Genomic DNA, 20,951 nt, shown 5'->3' with positions numbered 1-20,951 from the left:
GAAGCTTCAATGGCCTAAGTGGGCCATTCCTTGGGTAAGTAACACTCTACCTTCGACAGAGGAAACCAGCCCAGGGTGCTTGGATTCCAGGCTAAGCAAAAGCTTGGTTCTAATCATGGAGGAAGAGCTTTTGAGAGTAACCCAGGATTCTGGTGAAGATCAGAAAGAAGGACATGAGGATTAATAAGAAGATAAAGAACTATTCCTTCCGTATTACTTTTCTTTCTTTCTTTCTTTTTTTTTTTTTTTTTTTAAATTTTAACGTTTATTTATTTTTGAGACAGAGAGAGACAGAGCATGAACAGGGGAGGGGCAGAGAGAGAGGGAGACACAGAATCTGAAACAGGCTCCAGGCTCTGAGCCGTCAGCCCAGAGCCTGACGCGGGGCTCGAACTCATGGACTGTGAGATCATGACCTGAGCTGAAGTCGGATGCTTAAGCGACCGAGCCACCCAGGCGCCCCTCCGTATTACTTTTCTTTAAAGTTGCTCTGAAATTTCTTTAGAGCTCACAGTGAATAACGTTAATTTCAGCTGCTTAGAGTTCTTTTGTGACGCACAAAGTGTAGAAAATTAGTAGGAGTTCTCCACCTTAGGAAGAGGGGATAGTTTGAGCAGTTCCATCTGAACCTCAAGTAAAGTGGGCATCTTCCTCATCAGAACCTTGGGGATCAAACACCGCGAAAACATGGCAGCATGACAACTGAATCACAAAGTTTGGTAAGCAAACACACAGAGGGGTGTGAAGGGAACAGGAGCTAAAACTGCCTTGAGAAGTTCATTCTCCAACCCCAAAACCAGGAGAGGAAGAGTCAATGTAAGGTTGTACGTAATTCTGTGTCTGCCTTCCATGTCCTGTAGTAACTGGCATGACTTGTAACCTCTAAGCTATTTGTTTTTTTAAACTTTTAAAAAATGTTTATTTATTTTTGAGAGAGGGAGAGAGGGAGAGAGGGAGAGAGAGAGAGAACGAGCACGAGCGGGGGAGGAGCAGAGAGAGAGGGAGACACAGAATCTGAAGCAGGTTCCAGGCTCCGAGCTGTCAGCACAGAGCCCGACGCGGGGCTCGAACTCACACACCGCGAGATCATGACCTGAGCCGAAGTCGGAAGCTCGACCGACTGAGCCACCCAGGCACCCCCCCTAAGCTATTTGTAAGCCCAGACTTTTTGTACTTGCTGTTTCATCAAAACCAAACTTCCTCAGTCCACCAAGTTGCCTCCCTGTAATTCTCCAGCTCACCAACAGAGCCCGAACTCAAATCAAACAGTCTTTTAATTCAGTTCCATGCACGCTTACAGAAAGCCTCATTTGTGCCAGGCTTTGGTAGGAGCAAAGGCATTAACAGAAATAAGACATGCCCCTTGCTCTCCCAAGGGACTCATCTCCCCGGTACATCATCCCTTTCGCCTATCTTATCATTCCTACGAATCCAACCCTTGGCCTACCTTATCTGTCTTTGCCAGAATTGCTTTCTTTGCCACATACTCAAATTCCTGGTCTATATTCATCATTACCACATGGCTCAGTGTCACCTCCTTGAGGAAATTCTCTCAAGGTAACTTGTCCTTACCCAATCACTCCTTCACACTCTTTGTCTGTATTAGTTCGTTTCTGCTACTTCTTTTATTATAGATTAGAAAACAAACTAGTGCTTTTATAATAATGAAAATAAAAATAAACTATAAAAGAATGTACCCAGAGTTGTCCGTTTAACACATTCTCTTTTTAAATGTTTATTTATTTTTGAGAGCGAGAGAGAGAGAGAGAGTGAGAGAGAGAACGTGAGCAGGGGAATGGCAGAGAAAGAGGGAGACAAAGGATCCAAAGCATGCTCTTTACTGTTAGTGAGGAGCCTGAGGCAGGGCTCGAACTCATGAACTTGAGATCATGACCTGAGCCAAAACCAGATGCTTAACCGACTGAGCCACCCAGGTACTCCGAGATTTTTTTATTTGTAAATGATCCCTACACCCAACATAGAGCTTGAATGTATAACTCTGAGATGATGATCTACCGACAGAGCCAGCCAGGCACCCCCAAATTTTGATAAATTTTAAACATGAAAAGTTAAATTTTATTGGAAGTACATTTTCTAATAAGACAAGGGACTTTATTTCTCAATTGGTTCAGATACCTATGAATGAGTAGGTATGAGACTGCATTCATGCTCTTCCTATCTAAAAAATTCCTACAGACAAAAAGCACCAAAAAATCTTATGTAAGTAATTAGATGAGAAAGGAGTCTTGTTACAACATCACTTACTTCTTTGAATTCCTGTGCAGGGGATATTCCCTTCCCTCAGCTCAATACATGGATGCTACAACAACTTTAGATAAGTCATTATCCCCAGACAATTTGGTTAAGTATGTTTTTAATTCTGCTAAAAGCAGAGAATTAGAAACCATCTATTTAAAAAAAAACGAATTAGTTAAGGGTCAGTGAAGCAGTTATTAAAGTCATTCAACTTTTTAATTTTGGGAAAATATACCAAAAGTGGCTTTATTAGGACTAAGAGACTTTTATTCTTTTTTTTTTTTTTAAATGTGTTTATTTTTGAGAGAGAGAGTGCAAGTTATCGAGGGGCAGAGAGAGAGAAAGAGAATCCCATGAGGGGCTGAGAGAGAGGGGGGCACTATCATCGCGGAGCCTAATGTGGGGCTTGAACTCCTGAAAGGTGAGATCATGACCTGAGCCGATGTCAGATGCTTAACTGACTGAGCCATCGAGGTACCCTGCTTTTAATTATTCTTGCTCCTTTTTAGCTGCAGGTGTCTTTTTTAGTTTAATACTCGGCAGTATTGAACTGCAAATTGAACTAGGCAAATTGAAATATTACTCATTTCATTACATCTTTGCTATCTAATTTTTGAAAAATATTTTAACCTCTCTGTATGTTTTAAATATATTTTCATCAAAATCTTAGTTATAAATTTAGTTTATTCAAGCCAGGCATTCAAAGTGGATTTACTTTCAGTCCCAAAATGTATTTTTCAATTAAAATAAAATGTCCTAATATGAATTTAGGAACTTTTTTTAAGGTTTGTTTATTTATTTTGACAGAGTGAGAACACGTGTGTGAATGGGGGAAGGGTAGAGAGAATGGGAGAGAGAAAATCTCAAGCACTTGAAAATTGACCCCACAAACCATGAGATCATGACCTGAGCCAAAATCAAGATCTGGATGCTCAACTGACTGAACCACCCAGGTGCCCCTGAATTAAGGAAATTTTTAACTGTGGAAAAAATTGCAAAATGCATCTTAGAAGGCAGATTCTTCTGCCTTCTGGCCAGATCACAGTTAACATGATAAAGACCTAATAAAAATTATCCCTTGTTAAATAAGTTATCAAATGTAAATAAACTAGTAAGTCAATGTTTTTTTTTCTCCTTTGAATGAGAGAGAGATAGAACACAAGCAGAGGAGGGGCAGAGAGAGAGGGAGACACGGAATCCGAAGCAGGTTCTAGGCTCCGAGCTGTCAGCACGGAGCCTGACACGGGGCTCGAACCCACGAACCGTGAGATCATGACCTGAGTTGAAGTTGGACACTTAACCGACTGAGCCAGGTGTCCCTCTCCTTACTTTAGATTCTAATGCATGGTTACATTTATAAGTTACTTTAAAACAGGAGTATGATAAAAAACATGACATTTCTTCAGTAAGTGTATGTACGTGTATACTGAACTCTGGTCCTTCAGTCATCAGGAAGTTATGCCTCCAGTACAATAATCACAAATAACACCATTAAGCTAATAAGACATCATGATATTTTCTATATATTTAAATAAATGAGAAGATCTGCTACTAAAAACTAAAAGATTCTCAGCTAACATTTTATGTTACTACCCCCCACCCCCAATAATTTTACTTCTTAATAAAAGACAGAAAATATTAAAGATGTTGTAAGAACTGTCACTGGAACATCGTGATGTTCGGTTTTTAACAACTGACTGATTAATGAATACCCAGGCTAAAGGCAAGCACGTAAAAGGTTTATTCACAGGTTTTACCTGATAAATGGTGAAAAACATGTATTAAAGAGAGTCAGCGTCATTAACCTATGTTGCTCAAGCTGTTCAAAGGTACTTTTCTTTCCAGTTAAGACATGCTGCAGGGAACAAGTACCGAGAAGAGCCGTGCACATTTCAACGCGTGAAAAAGCTGTCTGGGGCTTCCAGATGTTCACTTTGCCTTGTGCCACTGGGCTCGACTTTGAGAACCACGTACTCTTTGACAAAAGGGGATGAAGAAACAAAGTTGCCCTGCCTTATTATCATATACAGTGTCTAAATTCACAACTGGACGCACACCAAAACACCCAGGTTCTTAGGTCAAGCTTTCACTTTAACAGAAAACAAGATTAAGAAGGTGAAGACTGGAAACACAGAGTTAATGACACCTTCATTAGTCATTATAGGAGGCTTTCCCCTTGCTTGGCACCCTGGATTTCTACATTCCAGACGGGCATGGCTTAGTAAGATAGGAGATGGTGTAGAGCTCTGTCTTCTCTCATGTCAAGTGACGGTACAGGCGTTAGTCATGTACGTATGTACGTATGTATGGTTTTTTTATTTTTAAAAATGTTTATTTGTTTATTTATTTATTTTTTGTATTTTTATTTATTTTTGAGACAGAGAGACAGAGCGTGAGCAGGGGAGGGGCAGAGAGAGAGGGAGACACAGAATCCGAAGCAGGCTCCAGGCTCCGAGCTGTCAGCACAGAGCCCGACACGGGGCTCGAACCCACGGACCGTGAGATCATGACCTGAGCTGAAGTCGGATGCTTAACCGACTGAGCCACCCAGGCGCCCCATGGTTATTTATTTTTGAGAGAGAGAGAGAGAGAGAGAGAGAGAGAATATGGAGGAGGGGCAGACCAGAAGGAGACACAGAATCTGAAGCAGAGCCCAGGCTCTGACAGAGCTGCCAACACAGAGCCCAATGTGGGGCTCAAACTCATGAGCAGTGAGATCGTGACCTGAGCCAAAGTCAGAAGCTTAACCCACTGAGTCACCTAGGCACCCCAAGAAAGATTATTTGAATTTAAGTCAGTTCTCAGGTATATCATTTTATTATTATTTTTAAAAAATGTTTATTTATTTTGAAAGAGAGAGGGTGAAGGACGGAGAGGGAGAGGGAGAGGGAGAGGGAGAGGGAGAGGGAGAGGGAGAAACCATCCCAGGCAGGCTCCACGCTGACAGCACAGAGCCCAGCACGGAGCTTGATCACACAAACCGAGAGATCATGACCTGGTGGAAGCTGGAAATTAATTCCGTTGAAACTATCTAAGACCAAGGAGCGCCCGGGTGGCTCAGTTGGTTGAACGGCTGACTCTTGATTCGGGCTCAGGTCATGATCTCATGGTTCATGGGTTCGAGTCCCACGTTAGGCTCTGAGCTGACGGCATGGAGCCGCTTGGGATTCTCCCTCTCCCGCTCTCCATCTGCCCCTCCCCTGCTCACGTGTGCATGTGTGTTCGCTCTCAAAATAAATAAACACTTAAAACCCCAAACCACACAACCGGAATCCAGGATCAAGATATCCTTTAAGTCTTTGCTATTCTCTGAATGAGGACACCCCAGCAGGAAGTGAGCCCCCACCTCAGTGGGCATGTCACAGAGGTAGAGCAGAGAGCAGGGCCATGTGTCAGGGTCTCTTTGTCTCCTAGGAGCATGGATTTCAGGTCTCCCCAACTTTTATTTCTGAGTTTGCACAGAACAGTACCTTCTTTATCAAAATAAAATGTAAACTGTGCCATTCTGAGAAGAAACCTGCTGTGGTGTGTGGTACCTTTTTCATTTTTAAATTTTATTTTTAAGTCACTGTTGCCTCACTGATTGGATTCTGTTTACAACATGTTCCCCGGTTCTGAAAGAGCTATGATTTGCCTGCCAACAAATTCTTGATGAATGTCAAAGGTATAACCTTACTTGTGCTAATTCTATTTAAATCGGATGAAATACTAATATCAGAAGAATTTTATCAGTTCGCCGTATAAGTTTAATTTTAGCTCCCCAGTTTTTCACGAGAAGGAAATTTTATCAGTAGAGCTAAACACCTCAACTCGAACGTATTTTAACAGGTTATAACTTCAGACACATGTATCACGCACAGCACGTACACACCCTTTAACTAGCTTTTAAAACTTCCTGGTGGTGGAACACTGGACTGCCATTCATAAATAGTGAGAGACCACTTTGGACCCAGAGAAGGTGGAGCCTAGCTCTACGATCTACTAATTGTGTGGTGAGCTCTGGGACACGGTCGAAACTCTAGGATATCATCTGTCAGGCAGGGATACGAATATTTATCTGTCTTGTGTGCTTGCTGTGAAAACAGAGGGTAAGGCAGGACCAAACCCTACCAGAGGCTCAGAACACGACTGGAAGATTTTTTTTTTTTTAAGGTGTTTTTCATTACTGAACAACTTACCAGAACCATATCCAGGTATTGGCCCTTTGGTTTGAAGGTCTGGGAGCCCCACATTCAGAGCGTTGGGTACCATGTTGTCCAGATGCGGCTTGGGCCCAACGGGATGAGAGGGCGAGTGCTTCATGCCGGGCTGCCTCTGCTGCTGCTGCTGCTGCTGCTGCTGCTGCTGTTGCTGCTGGAGAGCGCTCACCATTCGAGCCAGCTGGAGGCCAGGAGGCCAGAGCGAGGGGGAAGCCGAGGGAAAATGGACACATGATAAGCCAACACCCTGAGCCTCCTAGGAAAAGACTGCGTAGGAGTCACGTTCTGCTGTCGGAGGTTAAGCAGAGATGCAGCCCTCACACAGAGCACCAGAGGGACCCTTCCAATCCCACGTACCTGCTGCTCTTGCTGCTGGCGCACAGCTTGAGAAAGCTTCCTCTGGTTCTGTAGCAACTGCTGTTGTTGCTGCTGCTGCAGGAGAAGCTGACATGCCTACAAAACAGGGAAGGAGAGAGCGGAGCAAAGCTTCCTAAGCCGGACGTACTGACACACTCGAGGGGGTTGTGCATCTAAGGGCAGGTTGTGGAATCCAGTGGCCACGAGGGAAGTACCACCAAGTTCCTGGTCTACTGGTCACATTTACCTCCAACTGAGCGGATACATTAACCCTTAAGCACGCATAAAATGAAGCGAATCCAAATTAAAGGAAAAAAAACCCTAAATAATCTTTTTTTTAGCTATAGGGGGAAAATCTGCTACTCACCAACTGAAACTGGGGAATTTGTGGAAGCTGGCTCAGCATGGCAATTTGTTGAGGAGATAACTGGGGCCCCACATTGAAAAGACCTGGATTCAGGCCACTGTTGGGAAACTGCTTGAGCATTGAGGCAGAAACCTAACAAGAAAAAAGAGGACTCTTTCAGAACTTACTAAAATAAAACTTTTTTTTTTTTCTGTAAAAAGAATCTTAATAGGTCTAGAGCAAGTGTCGATTGCTTTCCTTGAAAAATATCTGTAAAAAATACTAAATTATCTGGAGAAATACACCAAAATGTTAGCGATGGTTACGACTGAGCAGTGAGATTATAAGGGCTTTTAGGGGCACCTCACTGGCTCAGTTGACAGAGCGTGTGACTCTTGATTTTGTAAGTTCGAGCCCTGCGTTGGGTGTAGTGATTACTTAAAAATAAAATCTTAAAAAAAAAAAAGCTTTTAAATTCTTTACAATAAAAATTATGAATTCATAATCAGGAAGGCTTCTGAGAGACAAAAAAAGTGTTTTTCTTTTAATTTTTTAATGTTTTATTTACATTTGAGAAAGAGACAGAGAAAGAGACAGACAGAGAGAGAGAGAGCGAGCACAAGCGGGGCAGGGGCAGAGAAAGAGAGGGAGACACAGAATCCAAAGCAGGCTCCAGGCTCTGAGCTGTGAGCACAGAGCCTGATGCGGGGCTCGAACCCACAAACCATAGGATCATGACCTGAACCAAAGTCAGATGTTCAACCGACCGAGCCACCCACGTGCCCCCGAGACAAAAAAGTTTTAATAACAATGTGACTTTTGCTTGAGAAATTGTTCCTGTAAATGGACCGTAAAACAAAATAGATCAAACTTCATAAAGCTACTAAATAAATGCCTAAAACAAGGTATTTTTGTTATACAAATAAGAAAAATATGTTGACCTGTAAGTAAGAGACACTGGAGTTTCAATTCATGACTTCTCACACCAAACACTCAGAGTCGCAGAGCAAAAGGGCCTAGAAGGTCAAATGACCCAACTGGCTCCTTCTCCACGGTTTTCAGGAGTGAGTTGGGCTGGGCTACAGGAACCTCCAGACAGAGAAAAGCCTCCCTCCCGTCTTTGGACTGCTCGTCTAAGATGTTTTCGCGGGGCTGAAATGAGTCCCTTGCACTTTCATCCGCTGAGCCGACTGAATCAGCTGGTTCCGTGGGTGGCAAGCAGCACACTGGTCAAGAGTCTGCTTTGAGAGGCAGACTGTACGGGCTGTCATTTCGGAGCTGTGTGACGCAGGGCAAGTTACTTACTGAGCCTTTCTGAGCCTTGTTTCCCCTCCAAAACTGAACAACAATAACTTTAGTGACAGAGGATTTTATGAGTTAATCCACATCAAAGGCTTAGAAATGCACTCTGTTATATGCACAGGGATGGTTCCTCAAGTGTCTAGAGACAATTACAGTTTCTTATGTCTCATCTTCAGGCTAAACATGCTCACTTCTTTCACGCGTATCTCATCCAATTTCTTAATGCAAAGCCCACAACACAAAGCCATTTTCTAGAGTAGCTGAGGACTGAGTAGACCTGGCCATCATTAACCATTCTGTTGAAAGCCAGGCTTTCTATTAACAATGCCTGAGATCTCAGTTTCTCTGATGATCACAGCCTAACTCCCAACTCACATATTAAGCTTATTGTCAATTAAAATCTATAATATTTTAAAATAGGTGTTGCTCTCCTATGGAATATTTAAGCAGCTGGGTTGAACTGTATTAATATATGTTTTGATCTTACGACCTTATCTTTATGCGCATAGCACATAGATGTTTGATAAATATCTATTAAATAAGTGAATATTATATTTCATTTAATTAATTTTTTAAATGTTTATTTTTAAATTTATTTTGAGAGAGAGAGTATGAGAGGGGGAGAGGGGCAGGTGGAGAGAGAGACAGAATCCCAAGCAGGCCCCATGCTGTCAGTGCAGAGCCCATGAACCGTGAGATCATGACCTCAGCTGAAATCAAGAATCAGACGCTTAACCGACTGAGCCACCCAGGCACCCCACTAATTAATTTTTTAAAGATTTAACTTCTTAAAAAGTAATCTTTACACCCAATGTGGGGCTCGAACTCACAACCCAGAGACCAAGAGTTGCATGCTCCACTGACTGAGCCTGTCAGGTGCCCCATGAATAGTATATTTTAGTAACAGTCACACCACCAAATTCTTTTCTACCCTATTATTCCACTTATGTTCAGTTTGTGTTTCCCTATCTGGTCACTGATGGGAATGCTGAACTTGATAGAGTGGAGGATAATCTAGTAGCCTGTCCCTAAAAACTTCTTTCCAATCTGAGGGTGATCCAGCTGGGAAGAGTCAATCATTTACTAATTCACACGAGTGTTTTAGCATTTACTTTATATTTTTTCATCTTGTCTAAAACAAAGAGACAGCTTGTCAAATGGTTTGTCAAAATAGAGATTTCAACAATGTCATTCTTATCAAACAATATTTAAAACTAATCAATAAAATGAATTAAGACTTGTTAGCAAATTTATGATTCTGGATTTCCTATCATAGGTGCTCAAAAAGCCATCTTTTTGATAATCTAGTGTAGATTACCAAAGTCTAATCTACATTATTGCCTAGAATTGGCACCAGTTCATCAGTATTTAAACCACTTCCTTTACTGTTTCAAAAGTTGTTTAAAAAACTTCACCATTCTCTTCACTTCCTTGGAGGGGAGGGGTGCCTCTTTCCTATTTCTACTCTGAGGCTCCACACAGAGGGACATCTACCTTGTTCTCTGGGCCTCCTGCCCTTTTTTCCTGGCAGCAAACCTATAGGGAGGGTTGCCCCGTTCCAATTACTACTGGCTAAGTTTGTAATTCAGTATTAGGAAGCTCACATTCTCCAGGATCTGCATTCTCAGTGGTAAAGGGGATATTTTGGCCCCACATGCCTTCCTCTTGTCTTAAAAATTCAGTATTTGTGCAAGAAAGAAGAGCAGTCATTATTAAATTCCCCTTGAAGATCCCCAGCATTCCTCAAAGATCACAGAAGGGCTCTGCGATTCCTTTCACAAACTGTTTCTCTGTCGTAGGATTTAATTTGTCTCAACCCTTTTGGTCGAACGACTTTATCCTCAACAGACGACAAAAGCGGTGCCAATTTTATTCTCACTTAATTTAACTTAATTTTCATTTAATCATTTAAAACATACACAAGTAGTCCAAAGCAGTGACTCTTTTTCCAGTCACTGATTTGCACCAAACCGAATTCTGAAGACTCTTTCAATCTGCCTATTGTTTTGCAAGCCTCCACTTATTTTCCATTCTAATCCCCCAGCACAACTCTTACACATATCCATCCCTGCTTGCTACCCTTACTTTCCAGCTTTTGAAAATAGCTGGAAATTGAAAATACCCCTTTAAAACCTGAGTCATCAGAAAGCTTTCATCAGAAGACCCACTGGCTGTTCCCACTGTATCTTTCTTTAGCATAACAGAGTTCAATGAACGCTTCTGAGTCACCGTCTCCGCCACGTTCTCAAGAATACCTGCCTACCTTTCCTTTGATGCTTTCTAGTCTAGAAACAAGTTCAAGTCTCCTGTCCGGGGCTCACCAACTCACTTTCTTCCAAGATCTCAGCCACTTTTCACCTAACCCATTAACACTATCATTTTGGGAAGTATTTTGGGTAAAAGTCACGGTTCTCCTAGCTGTTCCTCTATTCTCTAAGAGATGCTGAGTGTTGCCAACCAATGAGAACATTTGTTTGATTTTCTTTCTTTTTTTTTTTTTTTAATTTTTTTGTTTAACGTTTATTTATTTTTGAGACAGAGAGAGACAGAGCATGAACAGGGGAGGGGCAGAGAGAGAGGGAGACACAGAATCTGAAACAGGCTCCAGGCTCTGAGCTGTTAGCACAGAGCCCAACGCGGGGCTCGAACTCACGGACTGTGAGATCATGACCTGAGCCGAAGTCGGACGCTTAACCGACCAAGCCACCCAGGCGCCCCTGATTTTCTATTTTAACGGTTGGACCCCTAGCAAATGTGAGCTCTGGGTGAGCACACCACTGTACATTGTGCCTCTGCACCAGTGTTTTTTTTTTAAACATTTATTTATTATTGAGAGACGGCAACATGAGCATGGCAGGGGCAGGGAGAGGAGAGACACAGAATCGGAAGCAGGCTCCTGGCTCTGAGCTGTCAGCACAGAGCCCGACGTGGGACTCGAACTCACAGACCACAAGATCATGACCTGAGCTGAAGTCAGATGCTTAACCGACTGAGCCAACCAGGCACCCCATCTCTGCACCAGTTTTATGGCCTGCGTGAGGGACTTGGTTTTTTTTTTTTTTTAATTAATTAATTTATTTATTAAAAAAAAATTTTTTTTTAACATTTATTTATTTTTGAGACAGAGAGAGACAGAGCATGAACGGGGGAGGGTCAGAGAGAGGGAGACACAGAATCGGAAGCAGGCTCCAGGCTCTGAGCTCTCAGCACAGAGCCTGACGCGGGGCTCGAACTCACAGACGAGATCATGACCTGAGCCGAAGTCGGCCGCTTAACTGACTGAGCCACCCAGGCGCCCCTTAAATTTTTTTAAAATGTTTACTTTTGACAGAGAGAGAGAGAGAGAGACAGGGAGACAGAGCATGAGCAGGGGAGGGGCAGAGAGAGAGGGAGACAGAATCGGAAGGCTCCTGGCTCTGAGCTGTCAGCACAGAGCCCAACGCGGGGCTCGAACTCACAGACGAGATCATGACCTCAGCCGAAGTCAAACACTCAACTGACTGAGCCACCCAGGTGCGCCGAGGGACTTGGTATTAAGAAAGAAAAAAAAGCCTGGGTGGCTCAGTCAGTTGAGTGTCCGACTTTGGCTAAGGTCATGATCTCATGGTTCGTGGGTTCGAGCCCCACATCAGGCCCTGTGCTGACAGCTTAGAGCCTGGAGCCTGCCTCCAATTCTGTTTCTCCCTCTCTCGCTGCCTCTCCCCCACTCGTGCTCTGTCTCCGTCTCAAAAAAAAAAAAAAAAAAAAACCTTAAGAAAAAAGGTAAAAAATTCAATAATCTTTAAGCATTGATTATGGGTTGAAATGATCATTTATATTGGCTTAAAGAATACGTACTATTAAATTTAATTTTACCTGCTTCTATTTATCTTTTTAAATGTGGCTACCAAAAACTTGAAATTACATTATGGGGTTTGTGTCATATTTCTATGGGACAGTGGTGCTCCGAGGCCATCAGCGTTGTTTCTAATTTCCCTTCCAAAGGGAAAGGATTCTATGATTCATGGGAAATCTACTCTGCTTATTTTGTTTTCCAACCTGCTGGCCTCCAAAATAAATAGCTATTGTCTGAGCTCTTTCTTCCCACTTCTCGGTTCAGTTCTAAAAGCTCTACTGAACAAATCAGCTGGTCTCTTCATCGACCCATTTCTCTTCAGTCTTGAGACAGTAGGACATCCTTTGCCAAGAGCCCATTCTTCCCACCCACCTCCCACATTCCTATCACTTGATATTAGCGACAGAAACTACCATTCGAAGTAAAACCTGCGTATGATCCAGCAGTACCCTAGGAAACAAATCCATCCTAGGAGACAAATATAGGAATCTTCACAGCAGCATTCCTCCTAATAGCAGAAACCTGGAAACTACCCAAATGTCTGCTGGTGGTGGAAAAGATCAATGATGGTATATTCACGTAACAGAGTACTATATGAATCATAACTGACCAAATCAACCTGGGGAAATCTCAGAAACAGTATCAAGTGAAAAAAAAGCAGTGAAGGCTATAAACTGCAAGTTTTTGTCACATCAAGTGCAAAAAAGGCAAAATGAAACTATATTGTTTAAAGACAGGTACAGAAAGACTATAAAGAAATGCTAACGTAGGGGCCTCTGGCTGGTTCAGTGGGTGGAGTGTGCTGGCTCTTGATCTTGGGGTTGTGGGTTCAAGTCCCAAGTTGGGTGTAGAGGTTACTTAAAAATAAAATATTAAAAAAAAGAAAAGAAAAGAAAGAAACGCTAACACAAGGTGTTTTTATATTTTAAATTTAATTTGAATGCCAGTATCTCATGTGTGCCATGAAGTGACAGTTATAACAACGATAAAGGTTATACTTTGAGGACTTCCTGTCTAGCTCTGCCCCATGTTTCCCTCCCCCAGACCGCACATGCACTGTCCTCCAATGAATACAAAAGGACCAGAGAGAAGCACCACTAGGCTCCTGGCAAATGGCTATTCATACCTGGGACTCAGAGTAATTAAAGTGCAGGTTGGCACATTCCCGTAGCAGGGAGTTAATTATTCTGGCTTAAAAGCCCTTCAACCTCCAGCTGGGCTGGAGAAAGGGAAGATCTAGTTGGAGTCAATATGGCATTTAACAAAGCACTGCAGGTGCAAAATGACAGCAGTTTAAAGCAAGACAAAAGCCTGGTAGAATAGGTTACGTTCTGAATATTTGAGTCACAGGAGGAAAAAGGCAAGGCAGAAACCCAACGCCTGGAATATCTGTAACAAATCTTAAAGATGAGTTTCAGTGTCTTCTTCCCATGTTCACACTGAATACTGACTGCCCCTAAAGACAGTTAAAATGGATGTAAAAGTTGGTATTTTCAAAAACCATAAGTGTTCATGTACTTTGACCCATAAATTTCATCCTGAGCAACTAAATTTGGAAATAATGTGGGCAAAATATCTATGTATAAGGATCGCATATAAGATCTAAGTATACGGGTTTCTCTACTGCATTATTTAGAACAGTGAAAAATTAGAAATAATTTACTATCCAATAATAGGCGAAGAGAATGTCCCAGGAAATCAAAGTAAGTTTACCTGATGGAACATTATGCCTTCTTCATTAAGAACAATCAACAGGAAAACTATGTAGTAACAGAGGAAAATACTATGTATGACCCAAAGTTAATACAAACAGTAGGATATAGTGACCATGGATGTCATGATGTGGAAAGTATGCCTGGATACGAAAAGTCTGAGTAGGGGATTTTGTAAAAATAATCTCTGTCTTTGCATCTGGGTTGGGGGTTTCTGGAAGAATTTTTTCTCCATTATCCAAACTTTCAGTGTGGTTATTATATTGCCTCTACTTAAAAAAAAAAAAAAAAAAAAAAAAAAAAGCTATCCAGCTCCTTTGTTTTTTAAAATATGGAAATGTTAGGGAAAAAAACCCTGAAAAATCTGAAGTTTTCATTGTTTAATATTCTGCCCCCATTATGCATCAAATAATGTTAACCATGTTTTGCTAAACAAATCCCAAAAATGTAGAACACAAATACTTTTCTTTCCCATGCACAGCAGATACTTTGGTCATAAAGAGATTGGCAGTCTTTAAGTCTCTCAGACTAAGTTTTTTTCCTAACAATATTCTACTTTCTAAATCATTCTGAAATGCGTCTTCCCATGATTTGACACATATTTACTCAAAATGCATGCCCTGCACAGTTGTGGATGTTCAGGATCCAGCAGTGAACAAAGTAGACACAGACCCTGCCACTGTGAACCTTAACACGCGCCTGGGGGCGTGACAGCCAAGTGGTGCCGTACTGTCCTCAGCCCGGCCTGGGAAAGCCTCTCCCAGAAGGTGCCATGGAGGCAGAGATCTGAAGCAAATACAGATGGAGCCGTGTGGCAATCTGGGAGAAGAGTGTTCTAGAAGCACCCTTGGTGCGCTGGGGCCAGTTGAGTGGAGAGTGGCAGGTGTGGGTGGGGGTGGCAGGAGGTCACCAAGAGCGTCAAAGACAACAGCAAAGAGCTGGCTTTGTATTTTCAGTGAGAGAAGGAGCGATGAGAGGTTAAAGTAGTGACATGATTTACCCTTAGCTTTCTGTGATGCTGGAAAAGCTCCACCTCTGCAGTATTCATTCCGTAGCCACCAACCAGGCATGTCTATTTAAATTTAAATCAATTAAAATTAAAATTTCAGTTCTTCCACTCCACTGGTCACATTTCAAGTGCTCAGGTGGCCTAAGGCCTACCCTGAATAGCGTGGTTTTAGAGGATCAGTCAGAACGCTGGGTGGAGAACAGACTGGAGGCAGGCAGGTGTTGTATATGACAGGGCAGGACCAGTCAGGAGGCCATTTCTAGGAAAGAAACGGTGGTCGCTCGCCATGGGTCATGTTAGAGGAGGCGGTAGGGAAGGGTCAGATTCAGGACAAAGTTCTAAAGGGGAACTTGTTGATGGACTGAATGTGGACCGTGAGAGGCCTCACCACTAGCTCTGTGGCCTGTGGCCCAAGCACCTGCAGAGGGGAAGTGCTGCTTACTTAGAGGAAGGGGATGTTTTAGAGGGGAGTATGGGATGAAATCATGAGCTCTGTTTCGGACATGTTGACATGAAGTGCCTATAGGGTATCCTAGCAGAGATGGCCAGAAGCCCGTGGAATTGAGAACGGAGATCTGGGCTGAAGACTCAGTTTTGGCCCTGTCATACCTAAAGTCATTTCCTGGGTGAAGTCACCCAGCAGTAGCTGCTGATGGTGAGGAGAAGTTCAAGGACTGTGACTGGGTCACTCTGATTTTTTTTTTAATGTTTTTATTTATTTTTGAGAGAGAGAGAGAGAGAGAGAGAGAGAGCGAGCGCATAAGCAGGCGAGGAGCAGAGACAGAGAGGGAGACACAGAATCTGAAGCAGGCTCCAGGCTCTGAGCTGTGAGCACAAAGCCCCACTTGGGGTTTGAACTCAAGAGCCATGAGATAATGACTTGAGCCAAAGTCAGATGCTTCACTGACTGAGACACCAGGTGCCCCTAACATTTAAATGTTGGGGAGGGGAGGAGGAGCTTGTAAAGGAGACGGAGAAAGAAAGGCAGGTGGAGAACCAATATACAAGGTGTCCAAAAACCAGACGAATGAAAGTTTCAAAAGGGACGACATGATCAACTATGTCAGATGCCGTGGATATGCAGAGTAAGGAGAGACTGGAGAGGTGACTGCGGTATCCCACAACACAAAGGTCATCTGGGACCTTCACAATGTCTTCATTCCTACTGCCACCTCCTTACCCGGACTCCTGGACTAGCCTTGTAACTGAGCTCCTTTGCTCTAGTTAGTCTGCCATTCAAATATGTCCTCCACATTACTGTCAATGTTATTTTTTCCAAAACCTAAGTTTTCCTACGTTGCCACTCAGCTGAACAATTTTGCCCAATGCTACATTATCTATAGCAGCAGCAGCTAAACCTTAGGGTGCAGATAAAAATCAGCAGGGGGTTACTAGACCCTAACTCCCAAGATTGTGTCTCAGTAGATTGCAGAAGACCTGGAAACTGTATGTTTAAGAAGTAGCCCAGAAAACGGTTACAAGGGACAGAGTCCAAACTCCTTAGCAAGGCAAAGAAAGCTTTTCCAAATCTGGTGCCAAACTCCCTGGCTAGTTTTTTCCTATTCCATTCTAGACAACATCTATATGCTTCAACAAGCTTAATCTAATTATTCAAACCGACTGCATTTTTCCAAACATGCCATGTTCTTCCAGATATTACTGCCCCTTGTCCTCCAAGCTGCTCCTGCTGCACATTTAAACCTGGCTCTGCTCAGCAAACTGACTCATTCTTTAAGGCCCAGCTTAAATGTCACTCCTAGTGCACGGCCTCGCCCAGCTTCCAAACTGTGTTAAGCATTTCTACATCATATTTATCATGCTGCCTGTTTGCTGAGTGTTCTGCTATCACCCCCAGCAACTCCAGGAGGCTGTGTTAGGAGGCAGTGGTTTCTCCACCGTGTGAGGCCAACACACTACCAGGCACACCGCAGATAGTTGGTAACCACAGGATTGTGGCCTGACATGTGGGAGGGAGCTCATGGAGTTAGAAGACACAACCACTGTGGAGTGCTGGGGAAGTTAGGAACAGCTCTTAAAGGACAGACTGCCACCTGGGACCTGGAGAATGACTGGCACTTAGAGCGGTGAGGAAGGAGAGACACTTAAGAGGACTCCCAGACACCCAGGGCAGGACATGGAGACGAGAGGGCAGGGCGAGGAACATTCCTTCCTCTACTAAGACAGTTACAGACTCAATGTCAAAAACAGAATTTGAAATCTATAGGTTATGGTTAAAAAATACACACACACACACACACACACACACACCTTTGGAAGAAAGAGAGAGGGTGTACACATGAGCAGGGGAGGAACAGAGAGGGGGAGAGAGACAGAATCTTAAGCAGGCTCCAAGCTCAGCACGGAACCTGATGCGGGATTCAATCTCATGATCCTGGGATTGTGACCTGAGCTGAAAGCAAGAGTCGGACACCTAATGGACCGAACCACCCAGGTGCCCCTCAAATAAAATGTTTTTAAGACTTTGTCTTAAAAGATATTTCAAAAAACAAAACAGCAATAAAACCTGACCCTTTACAATCTGCTGATTGGACCTAGTTAAGTGCCCCGCCCCCTTTTGTCGGAAGGGATGAACTCCTCGCTTTTGATCTCAGTTCACCGAAGGAACATTATGAGGAGACCAAGGTCCCACGCTGAATCCTCACACGGGCTCACCAACTTTGATGTTGCTCTTCGGACCCACTTTCTCACAGACATACGAGGGGCTCTGTGGCAGACTGGCACAAATCTGTCACCTGGAGCCTGCAAACAATGCGCTGCACATGTCCTACTAAGAAACAGACCTAAAGGGTTTCCCAGACAAAGGACTGTATCCCGCAACGCAGAGCTGCTCCATGAGGAAGTCTCTGCCGCTTCATCTGTTCTCAACACTCCCCTGGAGCATCTAGCCAGCACTTCGGCGTCCAGCTCCTCAAAACGTCTCAGAATACGTCAGAACCTGGCCATTCTCCCATTTACCTGCAGGGGAATCCTCAAGGGCAACCGATTTCAGACTATTGGCACATCAGTACAGTGCAGTACTTGTACGGTAGTTTCAATTACACGCAATTAAACCAATGCATGCAGTACTGGAAAAAATACGGAGATCGAAAAGGAACGTAATCATAATGCTTTTCATAGAAAACCATCTTTGTGTGTACGATACAATACAACAAGGAGTTGGACATTTTGTTCCAAAAATCTTGATCTGGATTTTTTACATTAAACATTTTGTTTAATGTTTGTTTATTTTTGAGAGAGAGAGAGAGAGAGCACGAGAGCGAGCGAGCACGAGTTGGGGAGGGGCAGAGAGAGAGGAAGACACAGAATCTGAAGCAGCCTCCAGGCTCCGAGCTGTCAGCACAGAGTCTGACACAGGCTTGAACCCATGAGCCATGAGATCATGACCTGAGCCAAAGGCGGACGCTTAACTGACTGAGCCCCCCAGGTGCTCCAAGACTTTTTACATTTTAGACATTTGGGTAACTATTGTTCCTTTTCTGCTTTTTCTGCCCACAAAACCCAGTTGGCAACTGGGCACCGCCCGTAGAGGCTTTACTGCTGAATCGTGGAAACATAAAATCGCTTACCTGGGGGGAAATAAACTGGGGAGGCACTTGCGCCCGGAGATTAGGAGAAGAATTTAGCGGCTGCACTGGCGTGTGCATACCTCTCGATTGTGCTGTGCTATTTCCAAACAAACCATGATTGCCACCCTGCAAACACAACAGCAACAGTTAAGGCTTTTTTGTTAACGTAAGAAAACGTGAAAAAGAAACAGTTCTGGCTTTCTATCCCTCAGAAGAATCACATCCTGTGTTCCGTGGAATCACAGAATTTTATAACCGAAAAATTCCTGGTCTCGGAATGCTTGGGAAAATTATCCAAATCAAATCATGCACACAGCACCACCACCCCTGCAGTCTGAGGCACTTTATAACCGAAAGGCTTACATTTGGTCAAATGTTTCAAAAAAGCATTTTTTTTTTTTTTTTGTAATTGAAAGGTATAGGCAATATAATGTTTATTTCGACTACTCTCTTTTTTTTTTTTAAAGACTGGGTTTACCAAGTTTATTCTCAAATCCAATAATCTGAGCTCCACCTTGAAAGGCACCTGAGCACAAATGCAGGCTTCTGTATAATATCAACTGTAAAACAACACTATGATAGTAATGTCTCTGGCTTGATTAGTTCAATCACAAAATCAGTGCCACCCGCCTGTAGTCTAGCTCCTTAAGAACTCTACTCCAGATCTAAACAGGCTTTCCTATCTTGGGTCTGCTTGATCCCTCCTTTGCTAGATGACAAAATCTAAATCAAGAGTGAGATTTAAAAAAACAAAAGCAGAAAAGGAAAAAGTGAAAAACCATTATGGGGCACTAAAAAAAACCTCATTACTCACCTGTAACTTTTCATTCCAGTGTATGAATGCCAGCCTGGTAAAAAATAAGCTTAATTCCCTGATTTCTGGAGGACGAACTCACTGGACCACTTCTAGGCTATTCCAATCAAAGAATTACAGAAAACCAGGCTATATGATGGCCCTTCTGACTTGTTTCAAGCTGAGAAAAGCCCTTCAGCCAAAAAAGCCATATTTGATAACTTGACACTGTTCCTTCTGTCTGAGGAAAGTTTCTACACCATCTTCACTTGGCCTTGAGGCCTAGCTCAGAGCTCATCCTCATAAAGGAAGGCTTCCCCCAACTTTCTTCCTCGGTTCACATTGAAATTAACTGACCCACCTGTATGTTCTCAAAACACTTAAAGTCATTCTTTGATGGCATCAGCAAGTCATGTTATAGTTATTTTCCATTCTGTCTTTCAACCACCAGCTTACTGTTTCCTTCTCTGTATTCCCAGAACTCTATAATAAAGTCCTAGTCTGTAGGATGCTAATACCATGACCCACCAATTTCATACACTTGGCAACATCCTACTGCACATCCTTAGTGAAGGCAGCTGGACCACTGCCTATATACCTAGTCTGTGTATTCTGAACGGAAGTCACCAACTTATCCGTGGCTTCACGGGGATTAAGGTAATTTTAAAGAAGAATTTTGGAACAGCACCATTAAGTTCTAGAACACTAACGATATTTCAATGGCTTAATGATTCAAAATAGATTAAGGGACTGCTACTGGAAAATTAATGAACTTAAAAGCACTGAAAATAAAAATGGCTATGAACATAAAGTGGAAAAGACAATCAAAATCTGTGTCTATGTCATAAAAGAAAATCAAAGATCTACCATGAATTTTAAATCTCCCAAAGGACTCTTAAAACATGAAAAGACCTTTAATTCTACAAACTATAATGTCTCCACTTCCCCTGACTTACTAATCAAAATTGTCACTCTAAGGTGACGTGGCTTGGCTCTAACTTTTCTGAGATCATGGTAGCTGGTAGCTTACCTACTGATCATTCTCAAGAACACAAGAAACATCTGTTTCATTGAGAATATTCTGCTAAGATGATTCTCATACTTCACTATCAAAGTAATGACCTTGGACGGGTCCTTGGATGGTGGGGTTACTGGTAGCTGAAGTCCTTCCCAGAATCCATGTTTTAACTGGTCCAAAACTGCTTTGTGAGGATCATTTTAAATTCCAACTGCTCTTTTGGTAAGAAATATTAAAAGGAATTTCACTTTTTTTTTAGTTCTTGTGAAATCAGGCCCTACCTGCACATTCCCAGTGGACAGATGCCCCCTATCCCCACTGGAGGTTTCAGGTTTTCTTTATCAAGTATCTCTAAAATCGTATCAAGCCCTGTGATACGTCCAATATGGATAACAGTACAGATGAGTCAATGGCAGTCTATCAAACAACACCTTCTCTCTTTTTAAATATGAAACCTGGCACTGTCATTTGCTTTCTTAGCTTAGAAGTAGCTATTTTGCACACTAATATGTCTAGAGGCAATCATATAGATTCAGT

At 42.8% G+C, this 20,951-nt stretch overlaps 1 protein-coding gene across 4 annotated transcripts in view; it reads right to left on the bottom strand.

The window, feature by feature from the left end:
* The window catches only part of TNRC6B (trinucleotide repeat containing adaptor 6B), a 254,962-nt gene that overhangs the window by 26,584 nt on the left and 207,427 nt on the right, over nucleotides 1-20,951 (bottom strand). For all 4 annotated transcript variants that reach the window (XM_043562671.1, XM_043562670.1, XM_043562669.1 and 1 more), the window contains 4 exons: nucleotides 18,604-18,729; nucleotides 7,180-7,311; nucleotides 6,813-6,908; nucleotides 6,435-6,636 (listed from right to left, as the gene is read on the bottom strand). In XM_043562671.1, coding sequence (XP_043418606.1) covers nucleotides 6,435-6,636; nucleotides 6,813-6,908; nucleotides 7,180-7,311; nucleotides 18,604-18,729 — 556 coding nt within the window. The remainder of the gene's footprint in view (nucleotides 1-6,434; nucleotides 6,637-6,812; nucleotides 6,909-7,179; nucleotides 7,312-18,603; nucleotides 18,730-20,951) is intronic.

The sequence above is a fragment of the Prionailurus bengalensis genome, chromosome B4, assembly GCF_016509475.1.
Source record: "Prionailurus bengalensis isolate Pbe53 chromosome B4, Fcat_Pben_1.1_paternal_pri, whole genome shotgun sequence".
Taxonomy (NCBI): domain Eukaryota; kingdom Metazoa; phylum Chordata; class Mammalia; order Carnivora; family Felidae; genus Prionailurus; species Prionailurus bengalensis.
This window is presented reverse-complemented; position numbering and strand designations above follow the sequence as displayed.